Source organism: Mauremys mutica, chromosome 3, assembly GCF_020497125.1.
Source record: "Mauremys mutica isolate MM-2020 ecotype Southern chromosome 3, ASM2049712v1, whole genome shotgun sequence".
Lineage (NCBI taxonomy): Eukaryota > Metazoa > Chordata > Testudines > Geoemydidae > Mauremys > Mauremys mutica.
The window spans coordinates 19,861,952-19,880,311 of NC_059074.1; the positions used below are offsets into that span (position 1 = coordinate 19,861,952).

Below are 18,360 nucleotides of genomic sequence, written 5' to 3' on the forward strand. Positions count from 1 at the left end.
ATCACTAAATTGCTGGATGACCTTGAGCAAATCACTTACAGCCTAATCCAACTCCCACTGACTCTAATGGGAGCTGGATTAGCTCTTAATCTCTGTGGGTCAGTTTCCCTCCCTGCAAGATGTACACAGTGGTATGTACCCCTTACAGGGGTGTGGTGAAGCTTTAATTAATGCTTCTAAAGCACCTTGGCTCAAAAAGGCACCAACTAGACAACCGGTGCAGGCTCGTTATTCTAAATTGCTACATATATGCTGAGAATTTGTAGCACTGCTGCAGCTCTCAATAGATGCAGGACAGCGTTCTGTATGTGGGAATGTGTGCCTCGTCCAAGTAAAATACAAAAATGTAAGGCCTAAATTTCCAGAAGTGACTAGTGATTTTGGGTGCTCCAACATGAGCTGCCTGAAGTGGGCCTGATTTTTAGAAAGGGCAGAGCACCCACACCCTGACAACTGGGCACTTTGAAGTGTCAAGGGGGCACTCAAAAACTGAGGCACCCCAGATCACTAGTCAATCACTCTTGAAAATGTAGGCCTCTATTAATATAAAAGTTTGACTTAACGCCCCCAAATAAAGTCACATTAAAATCAGGTTTGGAGCAGTTATTTGCGAGAACGTTTTCAACACGCGGCTGTTATCAACTGCATCCAGGGCTTGTTGGAACTCAAAAAGAAGCACTAAATCTTACATGTTTATAGCACATTTCATCCTCAGAATCCCTAAGGGCTTTACAAACTTGAACAAATTATACACAAGGATCACGTCCATCAGCCGCCGAAATGCAGACACTTCTAGAGTGACACGTAGCAAATGTGCAGCGAACAGTTTAGGAAAAAGTGATGAAGAATACTGTATCCAACAGAGGCCACAAGGACAATTTAGGTCAGAAGAATGTAATCTCCTGAGTTAAAGTTTGGCCAGGACACCATGTTTAAACACCCCTGGATCTTGCCAACAGTTCCAGAAGAAATTTCGTGATTGCAGGACTTTGGTTTTATGTCTCACGAAACACAGCATCTTCAGAAGCAGGTTATCCTCAGTACAGTGCTGGGGCTCTGGTTCAGCACTGACTAGAGGGAAGAGTGCCACCTACTGAATCTTTCTAACACCACTTTAAGGGCATCAGAACACTGGATGAAGTTTCATACTTATGAATTGTGAGCATCCCCTTCAGGCACCTTATTGGCTGTCCTCAGAATCTTCCTATTTTGTCAGTCAAAATCAGATCCTTATCCTTAAGGAAACAGAGCCCTTTGCACTTTTGTGTACTGGTGCTTCCAGTATCCTCTAATAAAACTTAAGTGGGATAACTCAGAAGACTTTCCCTTCCTTCCTCCCGCCCCCCAAGTACAGTGCTTTGGAATCTGAGGTCAGACTTCGGTTTGAAAAGACACTTCTCTCTGAACTTTCATATCCAGGTATCCTCTTCATTTTTGGAAAGGTTGTCAGTGCTCGGATGACTTCTTCTGTAAAAGGCAGAGAGGATCACAGGTGAAGAGATTTCTATTTTTCCCTGCTGGCTGTTATTTTACTGTTATTTTTTTAGCTAAACTTACAGGTTAAAATTTAGCAACCTTGAATAATAAAGAGAGAGAAGGTGAAAATCACTAGCAAGGTATGTTTGTTACAGTGTCTTGACCAATTTCCACATCTGGTATTTTAAGATCATACAAAGGAGAAACAGCAAAGACCTATTAAATAATAATAGATGGAGATATACCTATCTAAACCCTGAAAGGTCATTCAGTCCTGCCCCCTGCCTTCACTAGCAGGACCAAGTACTGATTTTGCCCCAGATCCCTAAGTAGCCCCTGCAAGGATTGAATGCACAAGCCTGGGTTTAGCAGGCCAATGCTTAAACCACTGAGCTATCCCTCCCCTCAAATTATATTACCTAAGCCATCAACCAGACAGGGGGGATTGTTCTACAGTATATTTTGAGGACTTAATATTGTCTTAAATACGCTAAATGATGGCTGAGGGTTTACTCCCCTCACCCTTGATATTTGGCCTAATTTTTTTTAACTGGACCAGGAGTCTTCCAGGAAGAAAAGAAAAGGAAAAGAATATATGAATGAATGTAAAAAACAAGCAGAACAAATTTTTAATCTCAACCTACCACAAGATTTCAGACCTTCTTTACACACCAGAAAGAAAAAAATTTTTTTTTCCCATTTGCAGATAGCTAAGGAGAATATAATTAAACATGACCTAAGAAATGTCCCCTTCTGGTTTCCACTGGGTACAATATTCTCCACGTCCAAGCTTAAACTTTAGTATAATGGTGCTGTGCTATGCTTCACTCATGAAAGGCTGGTGGATTATGTGATTTCTGTGCATTATTTTGTGTCATTTAAATTTGCAGATAACTTTGGGAAACGAAACAGAAGAAATTTTTTACAAAGACACCCTATATACACAAGGACTTTGCAACAAAGGTAAGATACTAGAACAGTGGTTCTCAAACTTTTGTATTGGTGACCCCTTTCACATAGCAAGCCTCTGAGTGTGACCCCCCCCTTATACATTAAAAACACTTTAAAATATATTTAACACCATTATAAATGCTGGAGGCAAAGCGGGGTTTGGGATAGAGGCTGATGGCTCCAACCCCCAGTTTGAGAACCCCTGTACTAGAAAAACGTAATGTTCTGCTAATTTACAGAATTTAAAAAACTTTAAACAAACGCAAAACTATGATAGTAGCTAATAATTTCCCCCACCCTGAATCCTGGGGTCCTGTAAGAGAGGCTGCTCTGATATTATTGCACTTTGCTGCTGAGTCAAACCTACCTTAACAGCTCGAGTGCAAACTCAGTTTCTTTTCGACTTTTTTCAGTGATTGGGTAGAAGAGGAGTATGGATAAGCCTATAACAATGAGAATGGCAGGGACTGCCCCAATCAGGATTTTCAGTGTGAGGATCACAGTGCTGGATTGCCTGCACAGCCCTGTTTTATAACCGGCAAACCTATGAAAACACAGATACGGACATTGCTGTTATTCCCCTACCCGAAAGGCACTTGGTCACGTTAAGGGCTTTTCCCGATCTCCTGCCCTTCCACCACTAACTGAACGGCTGCTCCAATTTCTTCTTACACGTCCTCTTTTTATATCTTATCTGCTCCCTTTGTGGGGGGGTCAATCCTACGGCTACCAACATGAAATTTGTTATTGATTTCAATGGGAGCGGGTTTCAGCTCTTTCCCCCCCTTTCTTCCACTCCTTCTCTTTGTGCCTTCTCTCAAATAATTTCATTACCTTTAAGCAGTCAAAGCATGGACTTACGTGCTGTTGTTACTACTGTACAGACTTAATTATTAACAAAAAGGGACAATAGTGAAATGAAATCCTATATAGCTAGGCTTGGAAGGATTAGATTTTTATTGTTAAATGTAGATTTCACTGTACACACACAAACTGAGGAAAAAATATTTCCATTGACAATAATCAAAATGTACACAGAGGCAAAGTAAGAAAAAATGCTCCTTGAGAACTTATTAGAGTTTGATTTAAGGAGATCTATTTTGTATATTTTGACGTGATGTTGACAATTTGTGTTTTAATTATTATAAAGTTTTAGCTTTTTGAACCTCAATATGTATTGTCATTAAATAATTGTCTGATCTCCCCCCATAATTTCCCACAACCGTGAACATTTAAAGAGATAAAAATAAAATAAAAACTTAAAACCCATAATTTTGTGCCACTGTGAAAATTTAAATAGATAAAAATTGAAAAAATGCTTACAATAAATATTGATCTTATCCATCAGAATTATAAAAAAATAAAAATTGAATTCTGCCAAGTCTCTATATAGGGGAGCTTGTCTGATAAGTGAATCCTATCCCTACTCAACAAAGCTCTTAAGCATGTGCTTAACTTTAAACGAAGGTGAGTACTCCCACTGGCATCAACAGAAGTTCTTACCTCCTTAAAGCTAAGGACATGCTTCAGAGCTTTGCTGAACAGGGAAAGGATTACTCCTATGCTTAAAGTTAAGCATGTACTTATGTGATAGGCTGAATCAGGGCCAGAGGTGTGCATAGTATTACAATTACTGATGCCCTGAGCTGTTCAGTGCCAACTTGTAGAATTATTCTGTCTCATCCTGAACATGCACCTATGAAAAATTATTACCCATATTCCATCAAACTGCCTCCTATGCTCTCCCATAAATGTCAGCTCTGGACTCCAGCAGATGGCAAACTGCTGGGAGCTCGCTAACTGGAGTGAAGTAGCGTTAATCAGTTGACAGTAATTCTGTTAGTTATGAGCTCTCCGTATGTAGTCACTAAAACACAGAGACTTGTTTTCCTGAGGAAAAAAAAGCACTGCAGCATCTGCTGAAAATTCATAACAGCTTGTCGACAGATAAGTACTGACAAGTGGTTTGCTGTGCAGTCTACACGGGAGCTACCACATCCCAACTTCTTCTCATTTTGGTTCTCCAGCCTTAAACTGGGGTAGCAGTGGCAGAAGACACATAGTTAAATCACAACCACCAACTGGGACTTGATCTCCTGCTCTACATAACATGACCTCTATGGTGCAAAGTCAAGGTCAGCGTGGAGGGGAGGTACTGTAGGGTCACAGCACTCCACTTTTCAAGAACATTTCAGAAATATCTGGTTAATTACACTGGCTCTACCATCTATTTGAAAAAAAGTGACTTGTGACATTCATCTGGCTGGTTGAAATTTTTCCATTGGATATTGGGGTTTCGACGACATGAAAGCTTTAAAGGGCCTGGTCTGCTTTTCCTAGAAAAAATGCTATTTTTTGTTCAAAATAAAATAAAATCTAAGCAGACTAGACAAACAGTGGGAGGGGAAACAGAGGGCCAAAGAATTGACTTGCTCAAGGTCAACCTAGGAAGGTGGTTGAATCTACATCCTTAGAGGTTTTTAAGGCCTGGCTTGACAAAGACCTCCTGAGGCCTCTTCCAACCTTAATATTCCATGATTCTATAACAAAGACGGCCTGAGACAGAACTGAGAACAGAACCCAGGTCTCCTGACTCTTAGTGCCCAAACCACTAAGTCCATGCGGCTACCTAAAGAAAGCAATCTAAAACCAAACAGTTCTTAACAGGCCACCAGGTGTCCTGGTGACCAGAAGTCTGACCTGTCAGCTAACAATTTTGTGTTTAGGATTCGGCCATTATAAATTCAAGCTGGCAACCAGACTGTCTTTGAGCTCCCTCCTTTTGCAAATGGTGAGAAGGCAATTACCACACAGCACCTCAGAGCCCTTTAATACAGCAACTAAGTGGATATAAAACATCACTTACTCCAGGCTTGCTGCGGAAATTCCTAATCCAATCCCGGCCGACATCTTAGTAAAGAAGACGTATGAAGAATAAAAGATGGTTTCAGGTCCCTTTGCATGAGGATTCAGCAGGCGAAAGTGATCAACTACATCAGGCAACATTGACCTGCAGACCAGCAAGAGAAGAGGCATGTAAAAGCCTCAAGCAGAAGTTTCTGAGCCTCTTTACCATAGAGTTTACAGGGTCTTTTTTCTTGAAGGTTTGATTTGTGGAATTAATTGTGCAAACGAGATCATTTATTTTTGACACGATATTTAGGCTGAGACTTACAAACAGAGAAAGTCAGATGGCAAAGAACACAGAAACAGAAAAGAGGGTGTTAACTCTGCACTGCTAGGTCAACAGACCAAAATTAGTAATGCTAGGGGCTTTGCCATTTAAATGTAAAGGTGGGCAGTGGAGGTTGGAATTTGGTTCAACTGAGTGGGTAGAATGTTTTACCCAGGGAATGTCAAAATTTGCTGACTGAGGTGGAACATTTTTGAGGGAGGCACTTGTTAAAACATTTGCAGCACACTGCTGGGTAATTTAACTATTAAGCAAAAAACCTTTCAGAAATGAGTTTGATGACGTTTTGATTTACTACTTCTGCAGGGAGCTAGTCAAATAGGTTATACTGATTGAAAGGAGGACAAAAGTTTTAATAGGAAATGCATGACAACAACAGTTCACAAGGTTGTAATCTAGTAAGCGAACAAAACCCCAAGGTAGAATTTTATTCACATCGCATGGTTACAATATTTACCTCTTTTTTAAAGTAACAGAAATGGATGATTTAGTTGGGGTTGGTCCTGCTTTGAGCAGGGGGTTGGACTAGATGACCTCCTGAGGTCCCTTCCAACCCTGATATTCTGTGATTCCATGATAATAGAAAGGTACAAAAATATCTGAGTTAGATATTGGGTGATTGTGAATCTATCATATAACTAACTAGAGTGCATTAACAAAGCAGCAGTGTTAGGACACTAAAAGGGCTTATTCTCCCACTGATGCAGAGGATTTAGAGTTGCTCACCTAAAGTCAAAGCCCCGAAATACCCATGAGTCAGCACCTATGCCTGCCCCTGTAGCACACTCCTGCATTTGCTGCTTTGTAGGGATCTACAACTTGGTGCAGGCTGCCCATGCTACATTCTTAATTGTTTAGTATTAACTGATTTGTATGCAATTTCCAATATAAATTCTAGAGTACTATTAAAAACTAAATCTAAACGACTGATTCATTTACTATTCTCAGGAGTTCTAGACACATGTAGGTTACTAATTAATTTACGAATATTTTCAGAGAGCATTTACATTTACACATATGTACACACATACCAGACATTAACAGTTCACACATGACACTGATTACAACATAGTTATCACAGATCTCTCCTAGTCTAAATACAGGGGCAAACTCTGATTTCTCAGGTACCACTGGGTGGTAACTGTTGCCAAATTCTGAGTGTTTACATAGTGAACGCCACACAGCACACATACACACACACACACACTTCAAATGTAAGATTTGCCTACCATGGCAACAGCAAAGACGATGCAATACTGAGACCAGAGACAAAGGCCACCACGTAAGCCAAACCCAGATTTGGGATTGTAACCAGCATGACCGCAAAAGGAATCATCCACTAAGAGAGAGAAAGGAGAACCAGAAGAAAAATGGTAGATAAGGTATATGAAACGTATATGGAATACAATGGAAAATATATTTTTTCACACAGAAGAGGTAGCATTGTGAAACAGCAGTTTATATATTGCTATGGTCCAACAAAGCTTAAAGTGTCAGTGTTGTGAGAGAACGGTGCTCCCACAGTCCTAGTTCATTACTTAACTTAGCAAAAGGAAGTGACTAGAGCTCTGCAGCGGGACTGGGATCCCACGGGACCTGCACGACCCACTGCCATAATAGTGGGAGCGGGTAAAATGTACTTTGTTGTGGGTGGGAATGGGTGGGCAAAATCCCAGACTGGTAATTGGTGGGAAAACACAATCTTTTTCGTAAATAAAGGTTTTAATACTTAAATTTAAGTGAGGGGTAGAAAGAGATTTGATGTCTATTATAACAAGAGTTAAAGTATTGTTTACATGGTTTAAGCAAGATTTATGGTTTTTTAGTGGTAAAAATTGTGTCTGAAGTCTGTTTATATATAGGAGGGGGCAGTCTGGGGACAAGGAGCGGGTGGGGGGTTGGGGGTTCTGACTGGGGCAATCGGGGTGGGAAGTGGGAGGGAGTGGATGGGGGCAGGGCTAGGGCAGGGCTCTCCCCTCTTTTTTGATTGTTGAAATACGGTAACCCTAGGCGAGGGGAGAGCCGGGGGGTGCAGGGGGCTGGCGCCTGCATACATCCACTGCAGCCTGCAGGAGCCCCCGGGAGGGTGCTGGGCTGCAGGGGGCGCAGCTGCTCCCCGCTAGCGGCGCCTCTGCCTTTGCTTCCCCCCTGCACCGTGCTGGCTCCTCCATGGCTGGGGCTCGCTGCTGCCGCAAGCGGGACGCTCTGGCTCTCCGGTGCCTCCGGAAGGCGGCTCCTCCCTGCCAAGCTGCTGCAGCGGCCCAAGCCCGGCAAAGCCAGTGAGTGGACTCAGGGCGGGGGCCACCTGGGTGGGGTGGGGAGAGCTCGTGGGGGGGGGCTGTTCACCCTCCAGGGGAGTTCAGGGGGCGGGGAGGGAGGAACCTGGTCTGGGGAGCAGCCCCTGGGCATGGCTGGCCACTGGGGGCTCGTTGGGATTTGCCCCTCAATGAACCAATGTGTGTGGGGCTGGGGGCGCAAGGTGGAAGTTTCGCCTAGGAAGCAAAATATCCTTGCACCGGCCCTGCCCCAGGGGGTGCGTGCACCCCAGGTTAAGAACCACTCCACTAAATTGATAAGATCTGCATTTTAATTTAATTTTAAATGAAGCTTCTTAAACATTTTTAAAACCTTGTTTACTTTACATACAATAGTTTATAGACTTATAGAGAGAGACCTTCTAAAACGTTAAAACGTATTACCGGCACGTGAAACCTTAAATTAGAGTGAATAGATGAAGACTCGGCACACCACTTCTGAAAGGTTGCCGACCCCTGGTCTAGTGGCTAGCAGCAGTAGGACAATTTACCCCACCACCTTCCCCATGTCTGTCACTGACTCGCACTATAGCCTTGGGTAAATCATGAAGGCCCACATTTCCAGAATTGGAAACCTAAATTTGGATGACCTGGATTTGATTTTTAGCAGTGCTTAGCATCTTCGCTTCCATTTGAAACAATGGGCTAATAAGGGGTAGAGACTCCCTCATTTAAAATGTGGACTCAAAAGCCATGCTCCCCAGTTGTCCCTGCATTCCATACCAGTCTTGTGATATCACCTCACATTCCTGTAAATAACTGACACAATACATCACAAAGCACAAAGCTCAGGTCTGCAGAAAATGTAATTTATGTTAAATAACAAACATTTAAAGCGTCTTGGGTTTGTGTTGCTCATTTTGATTCTCTGCACTATATTTGAGGCTGAGGGCATGAGTAGAGAACTTCAATGAGGGTGCTTCTACTTTGCGCTTGCTATTTCTTTTGCAAGGAAAGTGGTGATCTTGGACATCTTACCTGCTGGGGTCTAATCCATTTAAACAGGGGACACTTGTCTTACATTTTAAATGCAGTTCCCATCCAAGGAACTGGCATTTGATGGTAAACCCAAAGGAGTAGCAAACCACCTTCTGAGACTACAAGTTCCCAGCATAAACAGCCTTTGCATTAGCCTACAATGCTTGTAGCACAATCATTATTTCACCACAAGAGAGCACTCCAGCAATACAAGATCGCACATTGCCTGCAAACAATTTGACGATTAACTCTGTGCTCAACGTTGTGTGCTCACTGGAGCCAAAGCATCCAGAGAGGTTTTTAAATCAATAATAATACTGATTTAAAATTGATTTTTCTAGTGAGGAAGGAGCATGACCCAGGACAGGCAGAACTGAAATGGTAATTCTCAAAAGCAAAGGCAGATATGTGGGAGCAGAGCTCTCTAAGCTGTAGAAAAAAATCACTGCAATAAGCAGCCCATGCATCTCATTTTTTCTATTTCTAAAACAAAAGGACCTTTACATTCTTAGGTGATCACACTCCCCCTCTCACCTGACCCACCAGGAGCAGTAACAGTAATATTCTATTGTCAGATCATGCCTCCCATCCAGAAGAACTTCACAAACTATTGACAAGCAGCACCATGGAAATGGAGCCACCTGTGGCTGAACGGTAGTAACCTGCACAGCACAGTGGGGCAGAGGGAAGGGAAGTTTTGGCCAAGAATGTTGGGGCAATCCTTTACAGAAAGAACTGCATGAGATCTTTAACACCCATGTGGAGCAGAAATGGCCACCATTTTGTAAATATCTACCCAAAAAACTATGCACCACACATAACTCAATCTCTTTACCCTAGATGGACAAAGGGCTCGGTTGACTAGTGAGGTTTGAACCTGTAGTTCCAGGAAATTTAGAGACCTGGTGTTTAGACCACTAAGCCACCCCCTCCAACCAATTTAAACTTGAGGAGGAGCGGTAAAAAAAGGAGTCTATGTCCAGCATCTTGAAAACAAGAACTATACTATAATGCTGAGTCTATACAGGTGCTCAGTTTTTCAGGTAACCAGCCCATTTTCAAATCACCTCAGAGAAGTCCCTCTTCCTTTCACCCTGAAGGGGGCTGAAATTATGGCCGGAAAGCCACCTCTCTTCAGATTTTTTTTTCAGAACCTTCTACAGTGACAGAAATACAGTTGCAATTAATGAGGCAATTCTGCTTTCACAGTGACGGTGAGCAGATATAAGAGCTACAGGTTCTCTTGAGCTTACGGCGAAGGAAGCCTTTGGGCTGCACTGCCAGACAAGAGACTTTCACTGAGCAAACAGGAAGTACTCACGCCATATGAGGGTGTGTCTACATGGCAAAAAAGGTGCTTTCTTCAATCCAGCGCCCTCATAGTCTACAACACAACTAGCTAACACAATGGTAAAAGTGCTAGACCATGATTTGTTTGTGTTGAGGGGGCTTTCCAATAATGGTAAACTGACTTGATTGAGCCAACTTGATTGAAGAAAGCACTTTTCTTTGCTGCGTAGACAATGCCTAGGAGGTAACTCTGTTCCCTTGAGGTCCATCTCAGCTTCTGCTAATTGCCTTTGCTGGCATGCTAGTCAGAAGCAGGGATGGTCCTGAACTGTGAATTTCAGATGCATATTTAAAAGCATTCAAAGATCAGAGGTATCTGAAGCCAGTGTTTTGCTTTCAGCCCATCTCCAATTCATCAGACGTCACTGCAATATATAGATTTTAGCTTCAACAAATTGCTGCTATTAGTTACACCAACAGCTACCACCAGCCGTGAAGTATTTGAGGTTATTAAAAATGTTGTAACTCTTAAAAAGCTAGATTCAGGGGAGAAATGCAGCCAGTGCCAAGGCTCATCTACAGGCAGACTTTTACATAAAGCTCCCAGTTTCTTCCTTGCCTCCTTCCCAGGCACTTAAAGTGCCTCATCCTGTATGACGTGTCCAGGCTGAAAGCTCAAGTTGAGCTCCAGAGTGAGGAGTCAACGCAGATAGCAATGTGGACTCTCTCTGCTGCTTGCCCTCAGTCAGGGGTTAAAAAAAACACAAAAACCCAGCAAAAGCTCAGGCAGGCATCTTGGCTCTGCTTTGGGAAGCTGTGACCATTAAATTAGGCTTCTTTCCTCTGGGATCGCTAAGATGCTAGCAGCTCATTTATTTATTTTACTTTGTGGACACTTGCAGGAAGAGGGAAAACCAACGTTGCAGGAAGCTCATCCTTTTGGTTCAAAGGGGTTCGTGCTAGATCTGCCCCCAGTTCAGTTCACTGGGGTTTCACTACTCCCTCCACTATGACTGAGTTAGTCAGCTGAAACCACCAAATTTGGCCAAGCTAAATCTCAGATAACATAGCCCTTGAATCTGAAACTCTGTGCTCAGGTTCATCTCTGTGAGACAGATACAAAGTGGAACTTTGGGTGAAGTCTGTATCTCGTCTTCACTCACTAACCCATCTCTTGGAAAATTTATTTGAAAAACCTGGCGTTTGCCTGAACTGGTACAATTCAAGGTTTGAAATGAATCCTGAAATCAGGCAAACTTCAGCTGGTGTCAGTTTTTATTCAAAAGTTGTGAATGGTTCCTGAAGAAGCTAGTATTGACATGTAAGATGCCATGTTGCGTAGATTTTCACAATGGTTTACTTACAGAAATCCCACATGCTGCACTTTTCTTGCCAAACTGCTGTAGAAACCACTGCCAGAATGGAATGCTCACTGCTGCTGATACCTATAGAGGATGGAAAAATATTTGTACAGTACTGACTAGGTGTAAGGTCATCTCTAGAGGCTGCAGCGACACCCTATATTGTACTATGCAAAGGATCGAGACTGAGGAAGGACTTTGGGATTCCTGCTCCCTTCACCACTAACAGGCAACTAAAAATCACAGAAATAAGAGATGGTCATCTAATCCATCTCATTTCCATGCAGAACTATCCCATGCAGACACACAGAACACCAAGGTGATGGGTACAATATAAGAATTTAAATAGAAAAGAATTCAGTACATTCCCCAGTGATTTGTCCAGTGTACTATTAAATGTCCCAAGTGATAAGTGACTAAATCACTATTTCCAGATGATAAGTGATAGAGAGACTATTCAAATACATTTTAAGAATAGAAATTTTCTCCAAATAAGCTTCTTAAATTTTCCCTTTCTTAACGTAAGCCATAGAAATTAGAGACAGAAATGACCTGCTAGGTCATTCAGTCCATCCCCCAGCAAATTCTAATTGTACTTCATGCTACTGCCTTCCATTTAAACATCTGAACACTTGTGTGTATATTTATGTATAGATATATAGAGATTTATAGATATATATATAGTGTGGCAGAGCTCCGACCTTGTCCCCGTGGGTCCTGCACTTCCAGGCAGTTTATGCTAGCCTCAGAGGCTCACTGCAACCCTCCATGTAGCCCTTTTCTTTCTAGGGCCAGGGTACAGTCTACTGAGCCCTTTTCACCATAAGCCAGCAAGGAGGTTGGTGAGAGAACTCTCACAGTCTCTGTTGTCCCTACGGGCTTATTCAAGAACAGTTGAGCCTCCTGTCCTGACAGGGGCCTGTCTTCCCCTCCCAGGAGGTGTTTCTGTAGTGGCAGGTTGGGGGGAACCCAGGCCCGCCCTCTACTCTGGGTTCCGGCCCAGGGACCCTAATGGCAGCAGCTGTTGGCAGCCGATCTTTCACTGCCAGAATTGCTACATTTCCCTGGGCTACTTCCCCACAGCTCCCCCACTTCTCTCTCTTAACGCCGTCTTCACCCTTACCTTAGGGCTCCCTTTCCCGTGGTGTGAGGGTGTCTTCATTACCCATCCCTTCAGCCGCACTTCCTCTCCTCTGGCTCCCTGTCTCTCTTTGGCCTGACTGGAGTGAGCCCTTTTATAGTATCAGAGCAGCCTTAATTAGAGTCAGGTGTTCACATTAGCTTAACAGCCTCACCTGACTCTTTGCAGGCTAATTGGTGTCAGGTGTCCACCCTAGCCTGGAGCAGCCCCTGCTCTAGTCAGTCAGGGAACAGAAAACTGCTTATCCAGTGGCCAGTATATCTGCCTTCTACTACTCTGCTGTACCCAACTGGCCTGGGTCTATCACAATAGATACAATTAAACACAACACCATCCTTTAAAAGAAAGGTGAAGTAAAAGTACAGGATTCACTCCTTTGAGGGCAGATATATCCAGTATTGCAATTGATCAAAGCCAAAATGGCATCCCATTATTCCTAGCCTTACCCCACCTTGTATCATCCTAAACAATTCCTCTCCCTCCCTGGTATTTATATTTTTCCAATACCTGCAGAGACTAGGAATGTAAGAAAAAATGGTTACATACCTTCCATAACCAGAGTTGTTCAAGATGTGCGGTCCCTACCTGTATTGCCTGTGGGATATGCATGTGCTTTAAGCACCTGAGACTGGAAGATTCTTGCTAGTAGTGTCTGTTGGTCCCCATGCTCTGATGCAAAGGTAGGAGGGACAGTGTTGACTGGCCGCCTCTCCAGTTCCATCTATACTGTATATCAAGTGTTACAATCCGAAGTAAAGGAGAAGGAGGGCAGGTAATGGAATACAGGAAGGGAGCACACATCTTAAAGAACGCCAATTACAGAAGGTGGTCCCTATGTGTATTTCACTGTGCATGACTGACAAGCAGTACTCATGATGCAGGAGGGTGCAACAACTTCTGTCGGAATGCTGACCCAAAGGATGTTTTATTAAATAGTCCTGCCTTGAGTTTAGGGGACTGGACTAGATGATGTACTGAGGTCCCTTGCAATCCTACACATCTATACTTAGAGGAGGAGGCTTGCACCAAGACACAAGTGTCTTGTGAGGATATGAATAGAACGCCACAGGGCTTCTTTACATATATCAAGGAGGGATATTTCCTGAAGCGAAGCTGCTGAAGCACCTCTGCTCTGGCGGAGTGGGCCTTGCTCCACCAGGTGGAGGTGCATGAGATAACTGGTAAGAGAACACGATACAGCCTGAAATCCACTTGGATAGTCTTCGTGAAGATAACGCTTGTCCTTTCATGTGTTCCACTACGGCCACAAAGAGCCCAGGCAATTTCAGAAAGGGCTTTGTCTCTGAAGACAGAATGTCAATGCCCAAGGTATGTCCAGGGAATGGAGTCTCTGATCCTAATTATCGGTATAAGGCTTAGCAAAAAAACCATACAAGTGTATAGTCTGAAATTACTTTGGACGCAAACTGAGGGTGCAGTCTTATTCTTATGGAACACGATGTATAATGGGTCAGCCATAAGCATGATGTCCACCAGGAAGGCTAAGTTCCTAGAGCAGGGGTTCTCAAACTGGGGGTCGGGACCCCTCAGGGGGTCACAAGGTTATTACATGGGGGGTCATGAGCTGTCAACTTCCACCCCAAGACCCGCTTTGCCTCCAGCATTTATAATGGTGTTAAATATATTTAAAAGTTTTTTTAATTTATAAAGGGATCAGAGGTTTGCTAAGTGAAAGGGGTCACCAGTAAAAAAGTTTGAGAGCCACTGTCCTAGAGTAACATGAACACGAGCATTTTGCTAGTGGTTCAAATGGTGGTTTACTTAGCACGGAAAGGACCAAGTCGGAACCCATATCGGGGCAGGTCTGGCTATTGGAGAGAAGGTCTGATCAAGCCTTTCAGAAATCGCACAGTCACTGGATGCGTGAAGACAGAGTACACATCAAGAGGAAGGTGGCAGGCACTAATTGCTACCAAATGAACCCATAGGGATCTATGGGAAAGACCAGAAAATTTCAAGGTGAGCAGACAGTCCATTGGGAATGTCCATTTCATCTGAGCACATTTGGTGACACTGAGTACAAACAGTGAATCTTTTCAATTTAGCTAAGTAACACCTTCTGGTGGATTCTTTCCTGCTATTGTTCAGGATGGCTTTAACAGCCATTGAACATTTCTGCTGTATGTTCAATGCCCATCCAAATACCAGCCTGTGAGATGAAGTTACTCTGGATTCAGACGCCTGATCTTGCCCTTATACTGGGGAGGATGTCTGGGAAGGATTGGATGCTGACTGGTGGACAAGATGACAATCGAGAAGGATGGGGAACTGAATTCTCTTGGCCATATGAGAGCAATGGCCTTGAGAACTCAAGTTAAGAGTGGGATGGGGTAGGGGGAGACTACATCAAACTTCCCATCCATGTGAGTAGAAGGATATCTCCCTTGGAATTATGACTGTATACCCCACGGTGCAGTATATTGTGCATTTCTTGTCTTGAGACACAAAAAGGTTCAGAGTCGGAGATCCCCATTGTTGGAATAGGTCTTTCACCAATGAATTGTGAATCTCCCATTTGTCATCCATCAAGAAGTGCTGAGACTGTTTGCTCGTGCATTGTGAATTCCTGGAACGTAACCTACCGACAAGGTAACCTGATGACGAATGCATCAATTCCAGAGGCAGACTGCTTCTATGCAAAAGGCATAGATCTTGCTCCTCCTTGCTTGCTGATGTAGAACATAGCTGTCATGTTGCCTAACATCACCTGAATGTGCTGAGAATGAATGAATGGTAAGAATTGTTTGCAGGCCTCTCAGACTGCTCTCAGTTCCATGAGATTTTTGTGCACCCTGGACTCTCAAGGTGTCCATGTTCCTTGTTCGTCCAGATGTGCACCCCAGACTACTAGGGAGGCATCCACAATTAGCATTTTCTGAGCAGGTGGCGGAGAGAAAGGACCTGTTCTTTGTCCTGCCACCAAACCTTGCATTCTGGGTGGGGAGTCTGTGATGTTCGCCTCTGGTGTTATCTGGACCAGTGATCTGCTAGGTCACTCCAATCCTTGACCCTGGGAGCCAGCCTTACCCTGCTGTGCTGTGAGAACCCCCACTCCTGGGCAGTTCACACACAGCCTTTGGCATGTAAGTTGCTCCCAGCTACTTGCAACCAAATTACACTATCCAATATCTCCAGTCCCAGACACAACCCTACAAACCTCTGTTTTGCAGTGTCCGGTTATGCCTGCTGAAAGCTTATATGAGTTCATCAATTTAACTAAGAAATTGATATGTACCAGGCTTATTATCCCAAGAGGAGTCTCTGACACACTTCAAACCAAACGCACTGCTTCAGGTAGAATAAACAAACAAATTTATTAACTATGAAAGATAGATTTTAAGTGATATAAGTCAAAGCATAACAAGTCGGATTTAGTCAAATGAAATAAGAACAAAACACATTCTAAGCTGCCCGTACAAACTTAGATACTTCTCACCACAGGCTGGCTGACTGCACTTCAGCCAGGCTCTCCGCTTTGATCAGCGCTTTAGTCGCTTGGTGTGGTGTGTGTAGACGTTGGTGGAAGAGAGAGAGAACATGGCAAACATCTCTCTCTTTTATCATGTCCTTTCTTCCCTCTTGGCTTTGCCCCTCCCCCCTTCAGAGTCAGGTGAGCATTACCTCATCGCAGTCCCAAACTGACCAAAGGAAGGGGGTGACTCACTCGAGAGTCCAACAGATCCTTTTTTGCTGCCTACGCCAGTGTCCTTTGTTCCTGTGAGGCTGGGCTGGGTTTGTCTCATACATGCCCTGATGAGGTGTAAACTGCCTCTGTGCTCTTGGAGAGGTTTTGCTTGGGCTTATTTTAAGCCACGAAGACACATTTTCAGCCTCATAACTATATACATGAAATTATAACCTATAACATTACTATAACGTTACTGTAACAACAATTACTATAACATCACTCTAACAACAATGCTCAGTGCACCATGAGCCTTCCGAAGACACCTGACATGACAAACTCTGCATTGGATACCACACAATCATTTTACAAGAATGAACACGGGGGTGCTGGGTGTTCCGCCGAGGTACAGAGCATCACAAAGTGTAACTAATTGGTCCATACTGTGCCTGCTTGGCACAGATACTGGTCAAAACCAGGCTTGTAGACAGTCAAGTCAGAGGCTCATGAATGGTGCCACATAGGTTCAAGATGTCATGTAACCCAGGAGGACAAGGTTGTTTGTGGGAGCTCTCTCAGCTGATTGATCAGGATGTTCATAGACTGAAATCTGCCCATATGGAAGTAAGCTCTGGCCACCTGGTGATGGTTGTTTCTACAGTTGCTCCAATGAATTCTGTGATCTGTGTTGGAGCTGAAATGGACTTTTCTACATTCATGCAGATTCCTAGTTATTTCTGAGGGCATTCTGCCCCCAAAAAATAAATATTCTGCACCAAAAAAAAAAAAATCTGCACACAATATTTTAAAATTCTGCACATTTTATTTGTCAAATGAATGTGGAGGCTCCAGCCTGGCACTGGGGAGCACAGGCCACTGGCTGCACAGAGCTTGGAGATCATTGTGCCGCTCCCCCCAGGGACATGGACTCAGCAGTGAGGCTGCACCCAACCCTGACACAGCACAAGGACCAGGCCTGCCCCAGAAACACCCCAGGGGCCTGCCCCTCTGTGTCAGGTGCACCAGGTGTAGGCAGGCAGGATCCAAGTGTGGAGGGGCTTAGTGTTGGGGGGGATCCAGGTGTGGGTTGAGAGGGTTCTGTGTGGGGCAATCTGGGTGCAGGCGGCTCAGTGAGGGATACAGTGCAGGGGGGAATCTGGATGCACAGGGGCTTGTTTGGGGGTTCTGGGTGCAAGAGTAATGGGATTCTGCAGGGGGGTCCAGGTGAGGGTGGTTGGGGCTCCGTGCGGGGGCTCAGTGGGGGTCCATACGCTGGGGGAGTGGGGCTCAGTGGGGTGGGGATCCAGGTGTAGCTGGCTGGGGCTTGGTGTAGGTGTAGGTAGCTCGTCAGGGTGGTCCAGATGCAGGGGGAGTAGGGCTCATCGGGGGGGGGGGTTCTGAGTGCGGGGGGTTTGGCTCGGCGGGAGGGTCTGAGTATGAGGGGTCTGGATGCATGGGGGTTGGGCAGCTGGAGGAGCAGCTCCCTGTACAAGGATCCCTCCCCCTGCATCTGAGGAGAGATGGGTGCAGGAAGTCAGGGGGGAGTTTGCAGAGCTTCCTGCTGTCGGGGAAGTGATAACGGTCCTTCTCCCATATCAGAATTGCCTGGCGAAGAGAACATGGACTCCATCTCCAAAGGTGAAATACGCTGACTAGTAAAGGGAACAGGAGATCAACTTCTTTCATAATGTTCATGGACCAACAGTGTCATGATCTCCCTTGTAAGAACTCGGCCTCATAAGATGGGACATTCCAGATCTGGCAGGATGGTAATGTCCTCTGAAAGGGTATATTTGCCCCCATGAGGCGTCTTCTCCCTCTTAACCTTCAGAATTGGCTCAGAAATGTGCATCAGTACCAATGGCCCCTTTGCTAGTAGCAGAGATCAGACTGTCTAGGCTCATGCCTCTCTTGACTCAGCACCAATGGTCCTGCTGCTGTTGACGATGCTGAAGAAGGAGCCCTCTGTCTTTGCAGCCTGTGGGTTGGTACCATGACCTTGATGGGTT

At 44.4% G+C, this 18,360-nt stretch overlaps 1 protein-coding gene across 1 annotated transcript in view; it reads right to left on the bottom strand.

The window, feature by feature from the left end:
• Positions 1-1,257: 1,257 nt before the first annotated feature.
• MFSD2B (major facilitator superfamily domain containing 2B) overlaps positions 1,258-18,360 on the bottom strand; it is a 61,401-nt gene continuing 44,298 nt past the window's right edge. The window contains exons 10-14 of the mRNA XM_045010997.1: positions 11,568-11,648; positions 6,850-6,959; positions 5,294-5,437; positions 2,795-2,971; positions 1,258-1,467 (exon numbers count right to left, since the gene is read on the bottom strand). Coding sequence (XP_044866932.1) covers positions 1,410-1,467; positions 2,795-2,971; positions 5,294-5,437; positions 6,850-6,959; positions 11,568-11,648 — 570 coding nt within the window. The 3' untranslated portion in view covers positions 1,258-1,409. The remainder of the gene's footprint in view (positions 1,468-2,794; positions 2,972-5,293; positions 5,438-6,849; positions 6,960-11,567; positions 11,649-18,360) is intronic.